The following is a 22,496-nucleotide window of genomic DNA, read 5'->3' as shown; positions in this document are numbered from 1 at the left end:
GAGGCAACAAGGACAGGGGAGGGAGGGGGAGAGAGATATAGACATGGGGGAGGATGGCATAGGAAATTCAGAGGTCAGAGAGCGTGATGTAGAGGTTAACTTCCATCACCTTCTTTGTTCTGAGAGCAGCTCTGGACCGGTTTCCTTTCATCTGCAGCGACCGGTGTCAAACCAAACACGAGCACTTCCTGTGTACAGGTAACCTACATCCTGTCTGAGCGATCATCTCTTGCTTCTACAGGACTATCCCATCTTATCACATAATCATGACAATATTATATTCGCATGACATTTTCTTCCCCTAATCTCACCCATTTCTCTTCCATCTACAGAATAACATCGACACCATTAAGTGACGTCCCAAACACATACATCCATGATAAGCATTAAACCTGTGTGAACAGCTCTCTCTCTCGCTTCCCAACACTCATTCATCGTTCCAATTCATGACAACTGCTGTGAAAAGCAAAAACTCTCACTCCACAGACAGACAGACAGACAGACAGACAGACAGACAGACAGACAGACAGACAGACAGACAGACGGATAAGAGAGGGGCAGTTGGCTCCGGCGTTGACCTCCGGAGGCGTGATGGCACAGCGTCTCGGACAAGGGTCAGACTGATCCTCAGTCCAGATGTGGGGTATGTCTCAGGGTCCCCGTTGCCGCCGGCAACAAGCAGCGGTTTTCACAGGCCACCACGGAGACACGCCATCACTGGCTGCTGCCCTTTACGTCACCGTGGAGCTCGCTAGAACGAGGAGACGTGCCCACGCATGCTAACACACGTTCATCGTCTCAATACCCACAAGGAGAACACAGAACTCACTGAGTGGCAACAGAAGCACTACTCCGTCTGGAGACTGTGGAAGGGATGGAGAGAGAGAGAGAAAGAGACGGTGGAAGAGAGAGAAAGTAAGATCAGAGGAAAAGGAGTGGGAGCGCAAAAAAGGAAGAAGTTCAAAAAGGGGGAGGTGGATGGAAAGAGAATAACAGTAGAAAAAGTGTGAGAGGGATGCAGGTAACGAGGAGGACAGAGGGAGAGACTGATGGAGGACGAGAGGGTGGTGGAGAGAGCGTCCTTACACAGACATTGAGAGGGGGATGGAGGAAGGATAAGAGAGGCTGTGTATAGGAGTACAGTGGGCTGCTCAGACAACAGTAGGGTGGGTATGTATTTTTGGTACAGGCTAGGGAGAGGGAGGGAGAGGGAGAGGGGAAGGATGTCGGTCTGCCATAACGTCACTTATCCCCCTAACGCCCTGGACACCTTTAGAGTTACAGTCACAGGAGAGTCCTCTGCCTCTCCTCTGTCATACTCAGCAAAAGTGGGAGGCACAAGAAAGACACAGGCACACGTACACACACACAGGGAGACACATGCACACCCACACACAAACGCACATTTGACCCCCGACTAAGTTTATTTTACAGCAATAACATTACAGTACATTACCGTAATAAGTAAAGACACACTGTAGATCATTTTAGTGAGCATGTTGGTATGTAAGCTCTGGACACTAACACCATTGAATGTCAGGATGCCGTAATTAACCAAAAAAATGTATGTCACGTTGGCAACAACACCCTTAAATAGCCTCCATGACTTATAAATCTGGACGGCACATTTAAGTTTGAGTCGGAGTGTGCATGTCAGTGTGTGAGTGTGTTTGACATTGTGAAGTGTTTCTAATGCTTCTCATGTAAAGCATTTGGGTGTGTCGTCACCTGAGCGCGTTTGCGTGTTTACGTATTTTTGCGCATGCCTTTTATTTATTTGCGTTTGTGTACTGACTCCGTAGTGAGAGTGTAATCGGAGGTTGTGGTGAAAGGCTGTGTGTTGTGTTGCCGCAGTGGGTCCCTTCTCCCTCCTGGTGCACGCAGAGAAAAGAGCTGAGCCCAAAGGTTGATCTAATTTCCTGCTCTGTGGTATCGATCTGAAGGAGGGAGCTATCGGCCCCGAGGATTACCACTGCCCCACTGCCTCTGAACACAGACAAAGACAGAGAGAGAGCAAGAGAGAGAGTGTGAGAGAGAGACAGAGACAGAGAGATGCAGGGCGAGACAGAGGCAGCGCGACACAGAGGCAGCGCGAGACAGAGGCAGCGCGACACAGAGGCAGTGCGACAAGGAGGCAGGGCGAGACACAGAGGCAGGGCGAGACACAGAGGCAGGGCGAGACACAGAGGCAGGGCGAGACACAGAGGCAGGGCGAGAGAGGCAGGGCGAGATAGAGGCAGGGCGAGACACAGAGGCAGGGCGAGACACAGAGGCAGGGCGAGACACAGAGGCAGGGCGAGACAGAGGTAGCGCGAGACAGAGGCAGCGCGAGACAAGAGGCAGGGCGAGACAAGAGGCAGTGCAACAAGGAGGCAGCGCGACACAGAGGCAGGGCGAGACACAGAGGCAGGGCGAGACAGAGGCAGCGCGAGACAGAGGCAGCGCGACACAGAGGCAGCGCGACACAGAGGCAGCGCGACACAGAGGCAGCGCGACACAGAGGCAGTGCGACAAGGAGGCAGGGCGAGACACAGAGGCAGGGCGAGACAGAGGCAGGGCGAGACAGAGGCAGGGCGAGACAGAGGCAGGGCGAGACAGAGGCAGGGCGAGACAGAGGCAGAGAAAGGCAGGGGCAGAGAAAGGCAGAGGGGGCAAGGAAAAGAGACGGGGGGGTATAGGAAAACTATGAGGACAGTGGGTAGAGAGGAGTGGTGAAAGAAAGAGACTAGATGGAGAGAGGGGAAAAGGAGGACATGAGGGAATCTGCAGGGGAAGAGAGGAGAGGAAATGGTGGATTAGGGGAAAAGAGAAGGAGGCAGGCAGGAGAGAAACCAAGGAGGTGGTGTGTGTCCCACTACACTATGCCCCTTGTGGTAGCTAAATGCACTCAGGTGGGCGAGGGTGGCAGTGAGAGCCTCACTGGTGCCCTGACTCAAATGCGTATCTCTGCTCCCTTTACCCACATATAGCAGCACAGATGCGCCTGACTTTAATCCGTGTGTGGGAATGGTTTAATCCGACAAGAGCTTGCCCAGGAATGCACTGCCAAAAATGTCAATAAGGCACGTCATTGCTTTGGCATCCACACACAAACACAACAACACGCAGAATACTGTGATCTCCACTGTGCATTCTACACCGAATGCACTCATTTGCTTCATGGAAGCATTTTTTTCGGCTTGAGAATCAAAGGTGTTTCATATAATAATGCCCGTGTATTCAGACCTGTCACTTCAACCACCTTCCCGACACACACACACACACACACACACACACACACACACACACACACACACACACACACACACACACACACACACACACACACACACACACACACACACACACACACACACACACACACACACACACACACACACACACACACACAAGTCTCCTAGGGTGCTTGAGTAACAGCTGGTGTTAGGCTGAGCGACGTGCCCTTTGTGGGCCCAGGGCAGAGGTAGCATGAGGACCATTAGGGCAGAGCGTGGCAACAGGGTTAACTGAGCCCAGGCCCATCTGTGCACCCCGTTCCACAGGGAGACAGAGAGAGAGAGACACAGAGAGAGAGACACACACAGAGGGAGGGAGATACACACACAAACAGAGAGACAGTCAAAAGAGACAGAGAGACAGTCAACCTACTCCACACACACACACGAACACACCCTTTCAAACTCTCTCACACATCAATGTGCACGCGCATGCGCACCCACGCAAACACACACTAACCCAGAAGCACTGCATAAAACTCTCCCTTGTACAGAACTAATGCAGACCACACAGCACCACGAACACTGTTATTAGGAGGTGTCCAACACAACACAGAGGCCGCTTCCCAAATGGTAACCTATTCCCTATATAGTGCACTACTTTTGACCAGGGCCGCTGCTGACTGTCACTAAGGCCACCTACAGCGCCACAGGCAAACACGAAAAGCAGAACAACTCCAACAGAGAGGGAGAAGCAGAGGGGGGGAAAAGAGAGATACATCCTGCTCTCTTATCACAGGAACAGCTCTGACTTAGAGAAAACTACAGAAGCTTCCTCTGGGGAGAACCACAGTCCTACCAGAAACTACTGATAAATCACTGACTGGGGATTCTTAGGAGAGGGAGAGGAATAGAACGGAAAGGTAGAGGTACGTGGGCTGAAAGTGAAAACTGTGAAAAGGGGAGAGAGCGAGAGAGCGAGAGAGCGCGAGAGAGAGAGAGGGAGAGGGCGAGAGAGAGAGCGAGACCTTGCTGATACTGAGGTCAGAAACTGCTTGTGACCTTTGTATAGATCTCCACAGTCTCAGTAATCAATAGCATCCACTCAAAACAACAATTGTAGCCTCTGTGTAATACGTGTAAGCTTACCTGTTGCCTCAATATATCGGATGCACTTGTCGATGAAGAGCGGGATGGGTCGGTCAGGTGTCACCACGTTGGCCAATGGCACGCCAAAGTAGTTGCTTTCTACTTTGGATATGGAATGCCTGGGCTTGGGCCGCGGTTTCTGAGAGAGGGACGGAGGGAGAGATCGATGAGAGCAGCGTTTTCGCTCCTGTTCATTATCCATCCAAGACATGGATTGATTTTCAGAGCATAGACATGGGCACAATATTAACACACACATCACCATACTTTCATTCTTGACATGGGCATTGACTGTATCAGCCAACACAACACAACCCACATACGCATTCCTTGCAGTAGACTCTTCTCAAGGCCTAAGCTGATAAGAATCATACATTCCTGTCTCGAGCTGTGTGCGTGATACACGTCTCCGTTCCACTTTTTTACCTCTCTATGTTTTCTTTATCCTCCGCACTCTCGTTCCTCTCCCTTGTCATACTCCCTTTCCATGACACCGCATCCCTCGGGAATTACCCCAACCCGGAAAACATTCATCGTTTCTAAGAGGTCCCTAACTTACTGCTGTTATCAGAATTCAATTCTATCTTGTAAGCTACTACAGCTACTTCTGTGCCATTCAAGCCTTTCAGACAGACTGAGCTGAGAACTGAGGCAGAGCTCCATGGTTGGCTAGGGACTGGGGCCGGAGAGCCGTAGGACTGTCAGGCAGAGAGCAGAGCAGAGCGGAGCAGCATGATACTCGGAGTGAGCCTAGCCGCCCTTGTCCGGCCGATCTGCTCCAGTTACCCCGCTCCATTACTTTACGCACCGCCACCGCCCTGCCCACCACCCTACATTCCCCTGGCTACAGTCACAACCCCCAAAACGCTGCTTTTCTCGCCTGCCTTATTGTTCTTGTTTTATGAGGCCCCGTCCTTGCAATCTGTCTCTCCTTTTGTTTAACTGATTTGAGAACAGTGCCACCTCTTTAGCCAATTACGCATTGCAATACACCCCCCCCTCCCGGTGGACAGAGCGAGAGCGAAGAGAGAAGAGAAAGAACAAGATAGAGAGAGACCTCTGGCGTGGTGAATGTATATGAACAGGGAGAGAGGGTTAGCTCGTTTCCACTGTGTACTCACTGCTGAGGCCTAACGGCAGCCAGGCAGAGACAGAACTGGCTGGTTCTACCCTGACCTCAGGTCAGACTTACAGGGACACTCTTTGTTGATTATAATGACCCACATGTGTGGTGCCCTAAGGGCACGCTAGGCTACAGCTGGTTCTATGGTGACCCTCATCAATAGAGAGACAGCTGATCTGGGAACCTGATGACCTTGTTTTGGCTCCCATTAAGTAATAAAGACTCGAATGTAAGTGGAGCGGGGGCACAGGCTCCAGATCAGCCCGATGGCTGTGCTCTGCAGTAAGGGGAGTAGCTAGCTTAGTCCCATTAAGCAGTTTTGTTTTATTTGTTTTAGGTGGTTAAATTAATTTCCCCCTATACTGGTTCCGCCAACTAATTCTCTCTAGATTTGTGATGTTACGGAGCATCATTCAGGATATATAAAACAAAACACTCTTATATAGTTTATGGTGTAGAGGGACATCATCACTGTGTGTGAAAACATAAATCACCTGTCCTCCCTACTGACACCAATGGTAATTATCACCCACAGCCAGGCATGCAGACACACAGCGACAGGGTGGTTTGTGTCTCTCTCCCAGCCAGTCTAATCATATACACTGCCTTCGCTCCCACTTAGGTGGCACTTATGTCAGCCTTTCTGTGTGAACGGGAACTATGGCAGGCAGATACGACTGACTGCGCTGGGTCAAATGTTTCACTGCAGAATGTCTGAGGAGAGGGAGGGTGCAGAGTGCGCAAGAGAGGGGAGGGAGGGCAAAGTGAGGCTGATGCCCATGTCTGAGTCCTATATTCCCTCAATCCCTCTTCATCAGCAGGGAGGTAAAGAGAGGCAGAGTCGGGGAATGAGGAAGGGAAGGAGAATGTGTGGGAGGAGGAGAAAATAAACCCAGGGCATGTCTCACTAGTCTCTGGGCATGTTTTTCTGCAGCACTAGAGCACTACTGAAAACATGCCGCACAGTTGGACCACTCAGCTGCCAATCACTCTCTATTCACTTTATTCAGTGAGACTGCCCCCTATCACGCTCTTAGGGCAGGTCTGACTTCATGCACTGATGCAACAGGGAACTCTCTGGATTAGAGAGACAGCCCACCTGTGAACAGGGCATGTCATAAACCTGTTGGGTTTACTCTGCACAGATCTACCTACCGAAGAGAGCTTTTTAAAAACTAGCCAGCCTATGGGACTGCAACTAGGGCTGAAGCAGTAACAGGTTTGTAATTTGGGATGAGTGAGTGGGTTAGAGCTAGGGATGCTTTTATCTGAGATCAAACACAACGGCTGTACAGAGGGACAGTGTGGAGGAGGGAGAGTGTGGAGGAGGGAGAGGGGGCGGTAAAATAATTCTGTCCTTTTTACTCTCGTTAATGCCCTCATTCAGGTGACCAGTGAAAGAAATGGAAAACTAAACTGGCAAAAATGTAACTTCAGTTTTAATGGTGTTTGTGTCAGATTATAATGTCAGCATGGGTTAAAGTTTGAGATCTTTGTCCATTTGTGAAATAATGACAGCACCACACACATAAACACATGTACATTCAGGGAAACACATTAAACAGTTTCTCTGAGCTGGATGAGATCAATAGCTGAAGTTTCCCTCTGCTTCCGGGCCATGATTGGGCTAGTTTGGAGGACTCCAGCGGCGCAGGAGAAAAGTAGGACCACAGAGCGAGAGAAGGCAGAACCGATTTAAAGAGCCTGGAAGGATACCTAGACCAAGACCCTCTATAGCCTGTCAGACTCAAATCAGATGGGCTCCAGTGATCAGAGAGACAAGCACAGAAGCCTCCCTTTGGCAACACATTTAGAGCACAGTGCTAATTATTCTGAGCACAGCTCATATACGCACACAGGTGAGGAAAAACACAGCAATAAACACTGAACAATGCAATAGAAACACTGCTGCTAAGTAACTTTTATAACGGTGGTAAGTGAAGACAACACTATTAAACAGATGAAACTTATTAACCTGTTAGGGCTAGGGGGCAGTATTGACACGGCCGGATAAAAAACGTACCCGATTTAATCTGGTTACTACTCCTGCCCAGTAACTAGAATATGCATATAATTATTGGCTTTGGATAGAAAACACCCTAAAGTTTCTAAAACTGTTTGAATGGTGTCTGTGAGTATAACAGAACTCAAATGGCAGGCCAAAACCTGAGAAGATTCCATGCAGGAAGTGGCCTGTCTGACAAGTTGTGTTTCATCTTGGCTCTTTTTATTGAAGACTGAGGATCTTTGCTCTAACGTGACACTTCCTACGGCTCCCATAGGCTCTCAGAGCCCGGGAAAAAGCTGAACGATATCGAGGCAGCCTCTGGCTGAAACACATTATCGCTTTTGGCAAGTGGCCGATCAGAGTACTATGGGCTTAGGCGCGTGCCCGAGTCGACCGAATGCTTTATTTTCTTTCGTCTGTTTACCTAAACGCAGATTCCCGGTCGGAATATTATCGCTTTGTTATGAGAAAAATGGCATAAAAATTGATTTTAAACAGCGGTTGACATGCTTCGAAGTACGATAATGGAATATTTAGAATTTTTTTGTCACGAATTGCGCCATGCTCGTCACCCTTATTTACCCTTTCGGATAGTGTCTTGAACGCACGAACAAAACGCCGCTGTTTGGATATAACTATGGATTATTTTGAACCAAACCAACATTTGTTATTGAAGTAGAAGTCCTGGGAGTGCATTCTGACGAAGACAGCAAAGGTAATAACATTTTTCTTATAGTAAATCTGACTTTGGTGAGTGCTAAACTTGCTGGGTGTCTAAATAGCTAGCCCTGTGATGCCGGGCTATCTACTGAGAATATTGCAAAATGTGCTTTCACCGAAAAGCTATTTTAAAAACGGACATATCGAGTGCATAGAGGAGTTCTGTATCTATAATTCTTAAAATAATTGTTATGCTTTTTGTGAACGTTTATCGTGAGTAATTTAGTAAATTCACCGGCAGTGTTCGGTGGGAATGCTAGTCACATGGTAGTCACATGCTAATGTAAAAAGCTGGTTTTTGATATAAATTTGAACAAAACATGCATGTATTGTATAACATAATGTCCTAGGGTTGTCATCTGATGAAGATCATCAAAGGTTAGTGTTGCATTTAGCTGTGGTTTGGGTTTATGTGACATTATATGCTAGCTTGAAAAATGGGTGTCTGATTATTTCTGGCTGGGTACTCTGCTGACATAATCTAATGTTTTGCTTTCGTTGTAAAGCCTTTTTGAAATCGGACAGTGTGGTTAGATTAACGAGAGTCTTGTCTTTAAAATGGTGTAAAATAGTCATATGTTTGAATTTTTTTTTTAGGTTTTTGAATAACGCGCCACGGGATTACACTGGCTGTTACGTAGGTGGGACGATTTGGTGCCACCTACCCTAGAGAGGTTAAGTAGTCTATAATAGCTTAATAGAGATTGTGCCCGAGTGGCGCAGCGGTCTAAGGCACTGCATGCTTGAGGCGTCACTACAGACACCCTGGTTCGATTCCAGGCTATATCACAACCGGCCGTGATTGGGAGTCCCATAGGGCGACGCACAATTGGCCCAGCATTGGACGGTGTAGGCCATCATTGTAAATAAGAATTTGACTTTCTTAGTTAAATAAATAAATACATTAAAAAAGATTAAGTCATTCATAGGGGGAAATCTCAATGAATCACATCTCTTTCTCTATGTACAATATGTGACCGGTATGAAGAATAAAAACTGAAAGTATGCAATCTGATGTGACCGTATTGATGAACGATACACAAACGGACACACAAACACACACGCACCCACCCACCCTGGGGCACATACCTTGGTGTTTCTGCGCAGGCTCCTGAGGATGTTCCTCCTCTTGGGGTCCTCACCCTCCTCGTTAATAGAGTTGTCCCCCTTATGCGCCCCGCCCAGCTCCTCTGGTGCCTTGGGTGGCCCCAGCTCGTCATCACTGCCGATAGAGAAGCTAGTGCGGAAGCTGCTGAACTTGCCCAGGCGTTTCGAGCGGTCGCGGTACAGCCGCGGCTTCACCCCCAGAGCAGACATCTTCCGCCTCCGCTCCAGGGAGCTGCTGTCAGCCTCGCTATCCGAGCCATTGCCCCCACCGTTAGAATGCTTGTTGGCATTGCGGATGGTGATGATCTTGCCCTGAGTGCTGTCGTGGGGAACCGAGTAGATGCTCTCCTCCTCCGTGGGCCGCTGTTTGATCACGGCATCCACGGGCTCGGCGTAGTCTGAGGGGTCATAGCCACCGTCGCTGCCCGGCACCCAGGTGACAGCAGGGGGTAAGGAGCGGCGGTTGGTCCCTTGCTGGTCCATGTAGGGCCCCAGGTTGACTTTCCGTACGGGGGGCTTGGGCCGTACCTGCGGGGGCACCTTGTTGTTGAGCTTGCTTTCGAAGGTGCTGATCTCGGAGATGACCGAGAAGGCGTCGCTGGACTCCAGGTCAGGGAGCTTGAAACCCCCCAGGTGGGAGGTGGGGGTACCATCGGGGTAGGGGGGCGAGGGCTCCACATCCTCCTCAGAGTCTAGCAGGGTGTTAATGGGGCTGGGGGAATTGCAGCGGGCCGGGCTCATGCTCTCAGTGGTGCAGGCCTCTGCTACATTATCGTACATGTGTGTGGCCTCCACTATGGTGCGTTTCTCCACAACCTCCTTCAGGAAGGGCTGGAAGAGGTCTATCCTGTGCAGGCCTCCCACCACCCCTCCGGGCCCACACACTACTGTGTTAAACCTGGCCTCGATCTCCCGGGCCAGCTCCTCCCCCTGGCTCACCTGCTCCCTGGCCGCTTCAGAGTCCGACAGCTCAGCCTGACTCTCCCCCACCGCCAGCAGCTGCACGGGGATGATGTCCTGCACCTCGCACAGGAACGCACACAGGGTCTCCATGGACGCCTTGCGTCTGGCCGAATACACAGCGATGTAGCCGTGCACCAGCCGGCTTTTCCGTAGGGCAAATGAGGAGTGGAAGGAGAGCAGGGAGAGGTCGATGGTGTGCCTCTGAGCCCCCACTGTGAGCTCTAGGAGCACGGACGTTCCACTGCTCAGGCTGGAGGCCGGCCGACAGTGCTGGGGCAGCAGGAGAGGCGAAAGGAGCTGCTCCACGTCATAATCGTCCCCACACATCAGGCACATGACTATCCGCAGGTCTGTCTCGGGGATGGGCTGGGAGTGAGAGTCTCTGAAAGAAGGGGGTAAAGGAGGGGAGCTGCTGCCTATGCTCCCAGGGGGCCTACGGCATTCTAACAGACCTTTTAACACCTGGTTGATCTGTTTTTCGCTCACATTGCGTCCATAGCCCACCCCAGGGGAGGCGGGGTCTAGGTAACCACACTGTAGCTTCCCAGCCACCTGCTGCCCCTGGAGGATAAGTGTGTGGGCCGTCTCCCCCCCAATGTCCCTGACGGACCCTACTCCCCGTTTGGTGACTAGGAGAAGGTTCATGGGCAGCTGAAATAGACTGTTTTCCCTTCGGCCTAGCGTTGACTCTCTGAGCTTTTCAATGCTCTCCACAATGTAGGATAGTGACTCCTTAGAGTTGTAGAGACACAGGACGCCATGGGGGGTGAAGGTAGGTGTGTGGAAGGAATTGACCGGCAGCCGAACGTTGCCCTCTATGGGCCGAAGGGACAACTCATACATTTTCCCATCCAGCACATACCGGTCGTCATTAGTGCACAAAGCCCTGATCTCATTGGCCAGTTCTCTCCCCAGGCCGTCTTTACCCAGAATGACCAGATTAATCCGATCTGCGTTCCCGTCACCCGGTTTATGGCTATCAAAGAAGGAGTATCGAGTGGGGAACTTGGAGGCTAGAACCTGTTCGATCTTACAGTCCACACAGTGGGGGCTATTTGGGCAGGTCTCCTTTGTGGGGTGGTAGACAAAGTGGATATGCTTGAGCACCAAAGCGTCCCTCTCTGCCTGTAACTTCTGCAGGGCCTTGAACCTTTGCTCCTCCCCCAACACCTCCTGGATGGCCCCCATCTTCTCCTTACTTGGCTTGGCGTCTACCTCCAGCTCATAGAAGAGCTCTGAGTACTCCAGCAGTAGCTCCTGGAAGTCCTCCTTGGCTCGGTCGATGATCTCCTTCTGGTGCCTGTTGTAGATATCTAGATACTCTTGTTCCTCGAGCCACTGATAGAAGTCTTCATTCATGATGAAGCTGCGTGCCTCCTCCCAGGGCTTGCCTGCTGTGATAAAGGGAGAGGCACTGAGCTTTTCCTTGAACTCCCACTTCATCTCCGCCTTTTTGCGCTCGTTTCTCAGGTGCTCCAGGTGGCTCTCGTAAATCGTCTCGGCCACAGGCGTCTCCAGGAGATCCTCTGGAATCCTCTCATCCTCCATGTTGTCTATGTGTGGCGTGGTCTCCCAGGGGGTGTCGTCCAACACAACGAACCAATGGGAGAAGTCCCGCTTGGTCTCCAGAACCTTCTGGACCCCGGACCAGCTCAGGTGATCGATCTCGTCCAGCTCAGGGACTAGGGAAACCAGTGCCTGAGGCAGGGTGCTGAGATAGACCTTCCGCCTTCGCTCAATGTGCTCCTGTTTGAGCCTGTGGACATGCTGCTGGAAGAGCTTCTTGGCTTTGGCCGTGCCCTCCAGGAAGACATACTCCTTGTACTCTGGGGAGGTCTGCATGCGCCGGTTTATGTTGGGCCACGTCTCATTGTGGTTCTTCACAATGCGGCTGACCTGCCATTCGTAGTGGTCTTTAGCCGAGGCGATCTGCTGGCTCTGCTGCTTCAAGGCCTCAAAGTAGGGGATGATCTTGGGTTTGCCCCGGCCCTTGTCTATCAGCTGCACCAGGGTGAGGAAGGCCAGGTCTACGTTGACGTTGGAGCGTGCTGACGTCTCCACCACCTGGAGGTTCTTCTTGGCCAGGGCGAAGGTGTGCGAGTCCTTGATGTAGCGCTCCACCCCCTCGTCGCACTTGGTGAGCACCAGAACCACTGGCTTCTTGTTCTTGGCTAGCTGGTTGTAGAGATTAGTGATGAACTTCATCTGTTCGTCAAAGTTGCGGTTCATGCCCCTGCTGACGTCCACACAGAGGAGGAAGCCATCCACCATCAGCTTCCCCTCGGGCATCTGCTTCTGCTCAAAGTCCTGCTCCAGCCCAAGCTGGTCTGTGCAGAAGTACATCAGCTTTTCTGCAGAGGCCAGCTTGTTGGAAGCTGCTCTCTTGATGTAAGGCTGGAGGGCTGTGGAACGGTGCGGCTGGAACGTCTGGTCATCAATGAACTCTGTCTGTTCCACCACATGCATCCTGCACTCCGGCCCCTCCTCCAGCACCCGCCCCGTTTCCCCCCAGAACAGGAAGTGGTCATTGTTCACCACGCGTCCTCCGAAGTCGCTGGTGCTTAGCACGGAGGTATGGTCCAGGTAAAAGTCATCTGCGCTGGGACGGACGAAGCGGTTGCACAGGCAGGACTTGCCCACACCACACTGCCCCTTCTCTTTCTCTGTGCCAGACAGGCCCACCACGACCAGGTTGTAGGTGGGCGCCTTTGCATCTTGCTTTTTTGCCATCATCATCGAACGCAGACACTCATCCTGCCATGCCCACAAGCTCTAGGGAGGAGGCTGCAGGACGGTCTTTCCATGCAAAGATTCTTACTGGCCTTGGGTCCGACTCTACAAGAGAAGGAGAGAAAGATAGATTTTTTTTAAATAAATAATATAAAAGACTGTGGAAATATTCATTGTCATTATTCAATTCATTATGTGTAGGCTGTTCCATGTCTCATTTAAAATTCCCACATCGTTGCTGTGTGATGTTAATAATGTTTAATCTGTGATCCCATTTCATTCGCTGAATGTTTCCTGAAGAGATTGAGGTCAGAAGCAAAGCTGTTGGAATGCTACAACTTACTTAAGACAACTGCAGTACAGTCAGTAACTATTAACTGATGCATTCCTTCACATTTAACCTCTTTTTGACATTCTACTACCCACCATACTAAAAGTAGTTTCCTGAGGCTTGTTCGCTACATTCTTCCCTGCTTTGTACGTTTCAAAACAGCAGAACAGGATCTTATGTGAGGATACATAATTATCTCACATCTAACAGTGTTGTCTTTAAGCCAGCAGCAGTTCTACAAGACGCGATGATACAGTTCTCACTAACAAACAAATCCACATACGTAGAGAGGAGAGAGACTAATTGGGCAACTAGGGAAGCCCAACTGCCTTTCAAAAGGCTGCATTGAATGTTGGCTGCTTTCCTCTCCATAAAAAAAAAAAAACTACAAAAAACACATTTTCTTCTGGTTCCTGAAAAAAAAGACTCCGCGGACAAATTGGACTGGCTGATGTAGCATCACTAATTATGATCTCAAATTGCATGTCTCGTAACATTTACCTAGATGTAATAGCTGTTCAATTTGGTATCACACTGTCTGGAGATCACTTGCAGATGTTTCTTTCCAAGCCCCACACACTGTTCTCAGAGCAAGCACTTTCACCACTACACAACAGATTCTATTGGCAGAACACAGGCCTACAAACCATAAATAAAGCTCCTATTGGCAGAACACAGGCCTACAAACCATAAATAAAGCTCCTATTGGCAGAATACAGGCCTACAAACCATAAATAAAGCTCCTATTGGTAGAACTGAAGGAGGGAGATAACATTCATACCATTTTGATAGACGGGCCCTTTCTAAACAGTCAGGCTTGTAGTGAACAAGAAAACCACTAGACAAAGCCCCAAAGCACTAAACACAGCTGTGTACAGTAAAAAGAACCCACACCCAGTTCATGTTAATTCGTCTATGTATTTAGTAAACACATTAAAACCACTGTTAATGATGAATGAATGGGGCTTTTGAGGCAGGGTTTGGAGAATACTTAATACTCACTGAATTGAGTTAGTCATAGAGAGTCAGTGTGAAGACAGAACAAAGAGGAGAGAGGGAGAGAGAGAGAGAGAGAGCGAGAGAGAGAATCCAAACACTGTAGATAATATATACACACCCCGACCACAGGTAGGACGGTTGTAGGTTTAATAGTAGAAAGGGGACAATAAAATGGGGGATTCAAAAGTTAGTGGAAAGCAAGTTCTACCTACCCAGACTCTGTTTACTGTAACACTACAGCAACGCACACCTACTACACTAGGTGCATAACCAAGTGGCAGCGCAAAAGAGATCAATATATATTTTTTTATATTTGCAGAGTAAAACATGTATGAAAAAAATGCATCAAAAGGGGGCCGGCTGAGAGATCCAGGACAACCAGTCTCTGTAACGAAGGGAGGCTGAGTGTGGAGCCTTTGCCTGGGCTGCAGGTCGATAGAGAGCTGGTTGGTGATAAGACCTGGGCAGCCATGGTTAATTCATGGTCCTATATCCTGCTGCAGGGCTCTGGGCTGGCTGGCAGTGATTAGCCCGGAGATCAATGAGCCCTTCACATAGAACAAACAGCACAGAGGAGAGTGGAAGAGAGCAGGACAACACACATTTTGCAGACACTCTTATCCAGAGCGACTTACAGTTGTAGTGCATTCATCTTAAAGCTGGAATCCTTAATGGTGAAACAACCACGTCCGATATTACAACAACAAAGAAGTTACGGAAAACAACAAACACTGTTTTTCCCCCTCTGACATCATTGCACGTGAGATAATAGAGCACAATATAGACACTGCAATTTTTCGGGGACCATGTAGGACAACACTCCTCAGCTCAACAAACAATAACAATGGTGGTGGGGCGGCCAGTGGTTCCGTTTCCCCCTACTGCGGATTACATATATAAGATAACTAGGTGAGACAACCACATCACAGTCGTAGTAAGTACATTTTTCCTCAATAAAGTAGCTATCAGCAAAGTCAGTGCTAGTAGGAAAAGACAAGTGAATTTAATTGTATTTTTATGGGGGGGATAAGACAGATGTCTTATTTAAGATATTCTTTGAAGGGTAGGGTTTCAGACATTTTGGCAGGGACTGTTGTGAAGGAAGTTGTCAAGGAAGTGAGTTTGTGTTCATACTGGACCTCCCACCCCATCTACCGTTAACCAATCATGTCAATGCGGAGCTATACGGTGCCCTCCGCAACGTTACAAAATGTGGGAGGCACACAGCGATGCGGTACGGAACTCAATTTGGCTTCTGTGCGCCTCCGCAATTGCGTCACACCCTCCATACGGAGCCTCCGACCACATTTTCACAGATCCAGCATAAATTGACTTTGAGCCATGCCCACTGCAGGGCCGTGCTCAGTTGATAGAATGTTCGACAATACTGACAGGGCATAGAAATTGAGAGCATAGACAAACGCATTCCAGGTGGAATAAAGAGCCATAACCATTCCAGTTTTATATGACCTTCAGTATAACGCCGTCATCATCAGCGGGGTTAACTGGACCTTTACCTCAACACTGACCGGGTCCTGACCAGACTACAGAGATCATCGTCTCAATTAGTTACATATTAAACTGGCCTGTGACCTGCTTTGAGCTGAGCCTAATGATAGGCTGAAGGACAACAAGGCTCCCCCTGCTTTCATCCTCGCTACCTGTCTACTTACTCACCGACCTGGTTCAGATCAGAGGCACGAGTACCCGTCACATAGACAAACGTTAGTTCATTAGATGTACAGTATTTATCAGTCCCCCGTGTTACGTTACCACTGATAATAGTACACTGATGACAATTCCTGGGCTGACCTGTCCCACTGTGGTAAACAGGTGGCACATAACACCATGAAGCAAAGAAGGCAGGCTACGCTAAATATGAACAGGGTTGTGATCTGAAAATGGTGTCGCTATGCGAGAGTGTTGCTATGGCATGTTTTATAGTAGGGCAGTTCCACAAAAACGGAATTGCGCCGAGACTCAGATTTCTCACTTAAAATGTATGCCATACAAAAACCATTCAACAAACCATACAACTATGCACAAGGACCACTTTTAACAATTGACACTGAACATTTTACAAACACATTTACTGAAAGAACTGTGCAGCTGCAAAGTTCGGTAACAGAATTTTGGTAAAATCTCCATCAGTTTTTTGTTTCCACGTTTTCCAAAAACTCTTAAATATCTTCTCCGAATTAAGATTCAACGATGTCTGCAGAAACAATGGGGTGTCAGCTATAACATGAAACATTGACTTTGAAAAAAAAATCTCTTTTGGATATTGAACTACAGTAAGTGAAGTGGATTTACACCCGGTAACAGAATTGTGATAACTGAATTTCATCATGGGTCCCTGGTCTGTAATACACAGAAAGGCATTATTATGGATATGAATGTCATTCTCTTCAGGTGATGTATCCTACCCAAAAGGTATAAATGTGCAATATCCTCCTTTGGGTATTATTGTACACACTGGCTATTATTTTAAATGAGCTCTGCCCCTAAACAAGACCGAATTTGGTTGGTCCGAACCAAATCTGAACCAATCATAGACGTCTATGTATTAGTTTGGACGTCAAAGTACAGCACAGTACAGCTAAGTAGAGTTCAGTGGAGTACAACATTGACCTTTTGCCACATTGACCTTTGCCAAGTAAAATACTGCACTGATATAAAACACATGTGGTTCGTCAACCCTTCATCTGGAAAGCTACTGGGTGTGCAGGCTTTTGATCCAACCCTGCTCAAACACACCAGAATCAGCTTATCAAGATTCTACTGAGAAGCTGACTTCTTTTACAATGTGGTGTGTTTGAGCAGGGCTGGAGCTAAAGCCTGCACTCCCATTAGATCTCCTGGACTTTCCAGGAGGATGGTTGGCCACTCTACAAAATTACAATTACAACAAATTACTTCTTGTCTTTATAAAATGATTCACTCCTTCAATGAACCAGGGATCAAATGGCTACGGTAAGGTAGTTAACTAAGATGTTTATCTATTTGTAAGGTTAAAATATTCAGTATTCAGGGGTGATCTTGGTATTTAATTAGGATGCCCATTAGCTGTTGCAAAAGCTGCAGCTATTTTTCCTGGGGTCCACGCAAAACATGGAACATGAAATAATACATAACTTTAATAGACAAGAACAGCTCAAGGACAGAACTACATCAAAAAAAGGGTTTAAAAGGCACACGTAGCCTACATATCAATACATACACAAACTATCTAGGTCAAATAGGGGAGAGGCGTATCTTGACAGCATAGGAGTTACTTGTCAATTAGGCTATTGTAAGAATATATATTTTTTAAACTTTGTGCACTTGAGAGGTCTTACAACCAGAGTAAGCAGCATTGGTTTCATGAACTGCACACCCATATTAACTACGTGTTGGCCATCTGCGGTAATACACGAGTGTTGGTGGAAAGGTATTTTAGAAAATCAGACATGACAATAAAGCATGCAAAATACTGGAGTGCCGTGGAAAAGGCTACATTAACAAATAACTATGACAGCAGCAGTAACCACAGATTGCGCTAACCACACACACACACACACACACACACACACACACACACACACACACACAGAGAGAGATCGAGGCACTAATCATCATGCACTCATTTGGGTCAGATGTATTGACTCAGTTTAACATGGCCTCAAACTGAATTGAGCGAGTCACTGGTGTAAATGAAGGGACCTCTCCTATAGTTTCCCCTCAGGTCTGAGGACCAGCCATCCCAACTGTTCAGCAGACGCTGGAGACATGCTGCTAACATCTACTTGACTTATCCCAGCTGTACATTTACAAGTGCTTCCTCGGTAGCCAAAAGGAGTGCGTGTGTGCGGGTTTGTGTGTGTGTTTGCCTGCGTGTTTATAACTGCCACAATACTTGAGCGCGGGTATTTCAGCAATATTTTCAGCAAAAACCTTGGGAAGAATGCCAAACAAAACAGGTTTTCCTGTTTTCCAGGCTGTTCTAGTGACAGGTGAAATAAGAACTAGAACAAGCAGCATTCCATCTAAACTGTTGTGACACAGTTAATAGCACAGAGATAAAGGAAAATCGCCACTGACACATTAGCATGCTAACCGACAAAATAACGACCATTACCATTAAAAAACAAACTGCATAAACTGTTACTGGTTAAATAGCAACTACGAAATAAACCAAACATTTGTCTTGAGGCTTTTGCCTTAACCTTACCTGCGAGAGTATATACCACAAGACAGATTACCAAGCTATCTGTAAAGGACAGAATGTACAGTGCTAGCTAAATACTAACCGGCCTCGGTTTGTCCAGCCAGAGACAGTGTTCCAGTGCAGCCTGAGGCCCTCTCTGTGTGAATAGTGTGCATGTCCTGCCACACTCACCGCTAGCTCCTGGCTGAAGGGGATAGGTTAGGGCCTGCATTCTATCTACCTCCGACCCAGAAATACATGGATGAGGGAGTGGGTCGGCCGGGGGAGTGGGGCGCTGGGTCAGAGAGCTGGGTCATGTGAGCTGATCTCCTCCCCTCGGGGATGAGGGTTGGGCTATGCCTGGCGAGGCGCATCACTTCTTCCATAATCAGAAGCACAGGAACGATAGGGACCGGGCACTGGAGAGTGGCCACCAGGGCGTGAAGTTTACTAACACACGTGTCAGAGGGTGGCAGGGGGAGACACAGCCTTAACTAGCCAGAGGGCCAAGCCCACAGGATCCAAGCATTCCAATGGTTCATTACAGGGCTTCAGCCAGAGACCGTCAACAAGGCCTGACTCTGAGCACAGCGGGTCTCCTGAGGCCTGTCAAACAACCCATAGCCCTGAGAACCAACCGCCATGAAAACTAAGACAATGTTAGTCTAAGCCTATGTATGCAAGGCATACATCTTTATGAGCTGTGCCTGATTGTTAAGAGGGGGAAAAAATACTTCACTGTGCACACTGACTGAGATTCCGATATTTCACACTAGACTATATATAAAGGAAACATGTAAGAGAAAACTCTCTCGCAGTGGTTTCTGAGAAAGAGCTGCCGCTGTTTCCATATATCCGGGGGCTGTCATTGTCAATACAATATTTGATAAAATAATCATAAGCTCTGTGATGGTGATGACAGATTGCTACAACAGGAGGTAAACCCCCATTACTGAGAATGATGCATTCTCTGGGTCTCTCTCTCTCTCTCTCTCTCTCTCTCTCTCTCTCTCTCTCTCTTTTCTCTCTCTCTCTCAGCCTGCTCTAATGCACTGCTAACAGCCAAACTGGCCCCCATTAACATCGACGGGGCTGTTGTGGAGCGGGTCGAGAGTTTCAAGTTCCTTGGTGTCCACATCACCAACAAACTGTCATGGTCCAAACATACCAAGACAGTTGTGAAGAGGGCACGAGAAAACCTTTTCCCCCTCAGGAGACTGAAAAGATTTGGCATGGGTTCTCAGATCCTCAAAAGGTTCTACAGCGGCACCATCGAGAGCATCCTAACCGGTAGCATCACCACCTAGTATGGCAACTGCTCGGCTACAGATGGTAGTGCGTACGGCCCAGAACATCACTGAGGCCAAGCTTCCTGTAATCGGCGCATGTGACAAATAACGTTTGATTTGATACTCATCCATCCTGTCTCCGTTTCCTTCTCCCTCTCCCGCCCTCGATTTCTCCCTGCCAATATCTATTTCTTTTATTTGCTCTCCCTCATCCCCTCCATACCACTCTCGCTCTCATCTTATCCCCTCCTCTTTCTCGCTCTCTCTTCGTCTTCCTTCTCTCTTTCTCAGGAGACCTGCCTTCCATTAGTGAGGGCATAAGGGAAGAGAACTCTCACACGGACACCACTTCCTGCCGAGGCGAGGTTCTCTTGACAGAGAATGGATGGAGGGAAGAACGGAAGGGGTGTGGAGAGAAGGGAGAGATGAAAAATTCAGAGTGTGTGTCGGTGATGACAGCTCTGCATAACCAGAGCAGAGAATGTACTCCCTGTGTCGCCTCTTAATCTGCAAACATAATGGTCATGGATTCTCTACACACACACACTTATGCAGTGCAACACAAACACATGCACTGTAATACATTAATACAGTGACGCAAGCACAAATAACTCATTACCCTCTTTCACTAATGCAATGAATCCGTATTCCATTTACACTAACACTTACTATCACCAATGCAGTGTATAGACGCAAACACTAAAACAAACCACAGACATTTCCATATATATCACACACACAAATTGTTCCTAGTAAACAAACATGTACCACTAAAACTCAGCACAGGTCATGTATTCACAAATTCCAGAGGTCACCATTGTACTAGTGTATTGATGTTATCTTAACCGACACACACACACACACACACACACACACACACACACACACACACACACACACACACACACACACACACACACACACACACACACACACACACACACACACACACACACACACACACACACACACACACACACACACACAGAGCGAGAGAGACATAACACACTGCAGTGCACACACACACGCAGGGCACCCACATCACAGGGGCAGTAATCCAGGCAGGATAGTCAGATCTCGGTGGGATATTACACACACACACACACACACACACACACCCTGGATTACCAGGGCTCTTTGCATCTTCACAATTCCTGGATCGCAGTATGTATTAGTATGATCTGATGCTCTGCTCACGTAACACGGAACATCAAGCCAGAGATACGCTCCCCAAATCCCCTTATGATGCTCTGTCAAACCACTGGATAACACACACACACACACACACACACACACACACATATCTGTAATGCTTTAACACTCCTTAATAAAACAAGCCTGTAGTACATCAAATCCTGGCAGGGTTCTCTGTGGAGCTCTCTGCAGTGGCTTTTCTCCCAGCTAGCAGCTTGTTTACTAGCCGAGTACGGTGTGACCTTTTCCAGGCCAAAGTCCAGCAGCTATTTCACTGGGCTTTACCCTGCCATGCCCTGTCACACAAGGCACCACACTGCGAGGTCATTTCCTTTTCCTCCCTGCCTGGGGCATCAGAGATAGAGTTGGTGTTAGGGCAAGCCACTGTGTTCTTATATAGCGAGAGATGGAAGGAGAGCGGGAAATACGGCAAGGGGGGGGATTGCTTTGTTTCAGATCAGGAGATAAAAAGGAAAGAGAAAAAGATCATTCATGTTTGGTTAAAGATAGAGAGGTGGCTAGAAGGACGAGGGGGGGAAGAGAATGACTGTTGCACAGCAGGAAGAAAAGGGTAAGGGATAGAGGAAAAGGAAGGTGTCACTGATGGTTGACACAGAGAGGAGCAGAGAGGGAGGAAGAGGGATAAGAGCCTACTAGAGAGAGAGAGAGAGAGAGAGAGAGAGAGAGAGGGGAGAATGAGGGAGAGGCTGAGTGGGGCAGATCAAAATGGCGTCACAGAGTTGAACCCTTCCACAGCATCAGGGGGGCCTCTTCGATAACACAACTAAAATTAACGCGTCAGGAACATGCACGGCGACAGCTATTAATCCCACAGACCCACACACACACACACACACACAGACGACACATTCTACAGTGATGAGCCTTCCCTCTCTCCGACCACATGCACGAGGTGTGTGAGTGGAGGAGTGCCGGGGCAAAAGCGTTGGCTTAGCTACGACGCGACTCCCTACAACGACCCGCAGCCGACATTAACCCACTGCATACCGCGCCCGCTAAACATGCTACCCAAGATCCTCCGGGTCACTGTGCATTTAAAACAAAACACTCAAATTGCCCTTGTCGACACGGTAAAACAGGTTTGAGCGACAACAACAGCAGCTGCCACGTCAGCAGGTCAGACACCTCCAGGACAGAGAGTCATTTGTAGGTCTCTCTCCCAGCAGAGCTGTGCGTCTTCCTGCCTAACCTTACAGCCCCAGTCCCTGTCAGACCAGCAGACACGCTGAGCTTGCATCAGCACACATCTGAACTCACTTCGGAGCAAAGGGGTTGTCAGCTGAACGCGGTGTGAAGAGACACCGAATACAGCCATTCTCCCAGTCACACGCAATACACGGAGCGCAAACAAGCCGTGCACCTCACAGACAGACAGGCACAGATAACTGGTAATACACACAGGCACACAGCTTTCACACTCACATAGCCACACAGAAAACAAAATGGGGACAAGAGCGAGAG

General features: G+C 48.5%; 1 protein-coding gene across 1 annotated transcript in view; it reads right to left on the bottom strand.

Annotated features, from left to right (window-relative positions):
- LOC123729254 (rho GTPase-activating protein 35) overlaps positions 1 to 22,496 on the bottom strand; it is an 85,216-nt gene that overhangs the window by 16,468 nt on the left and 46,252 nt on the right. Inside the window, exons 2-3 of the mRNA XM_045703542.1 lie at positions 9,305 to 13,120; positions 4,365 to 4,503 (exon numbers count right to left, since the gene is read on the bottom strand). Of these exons, the coding sequence (XP_045559498.1) occupies positions 4,365 to 4,503; positions 9,305 to 13,021 (3,856 nt within the window). The 5' untranslated portion in view covers positions 13,022 to 13,120. The remainder of the gene's footprint in view (positions 1 to 4,364; positions 4,504 to 9,304; positions 13,121 to 22,496) is intronic.

This window comes from Salmo salar, chromosome ssa20, assembly GCF_905237065.1.
Source record: "Salmo salar chromosome ssa20, Ssal_v3.1, whole genome shotgun sequence".
Taxonomy (NCBI): domain Eukaryota; kingdom Metazoa; phylum Chordata; class Actinopteri; order Salmoniformes; family Salmonidae; genus Salmo; species Salmo salar.
The sequence above is the reverse complement of the archived record's forward strand: the minus strand, read 5'-3'. Positions and strand labels throughout refer to the sequence as shown.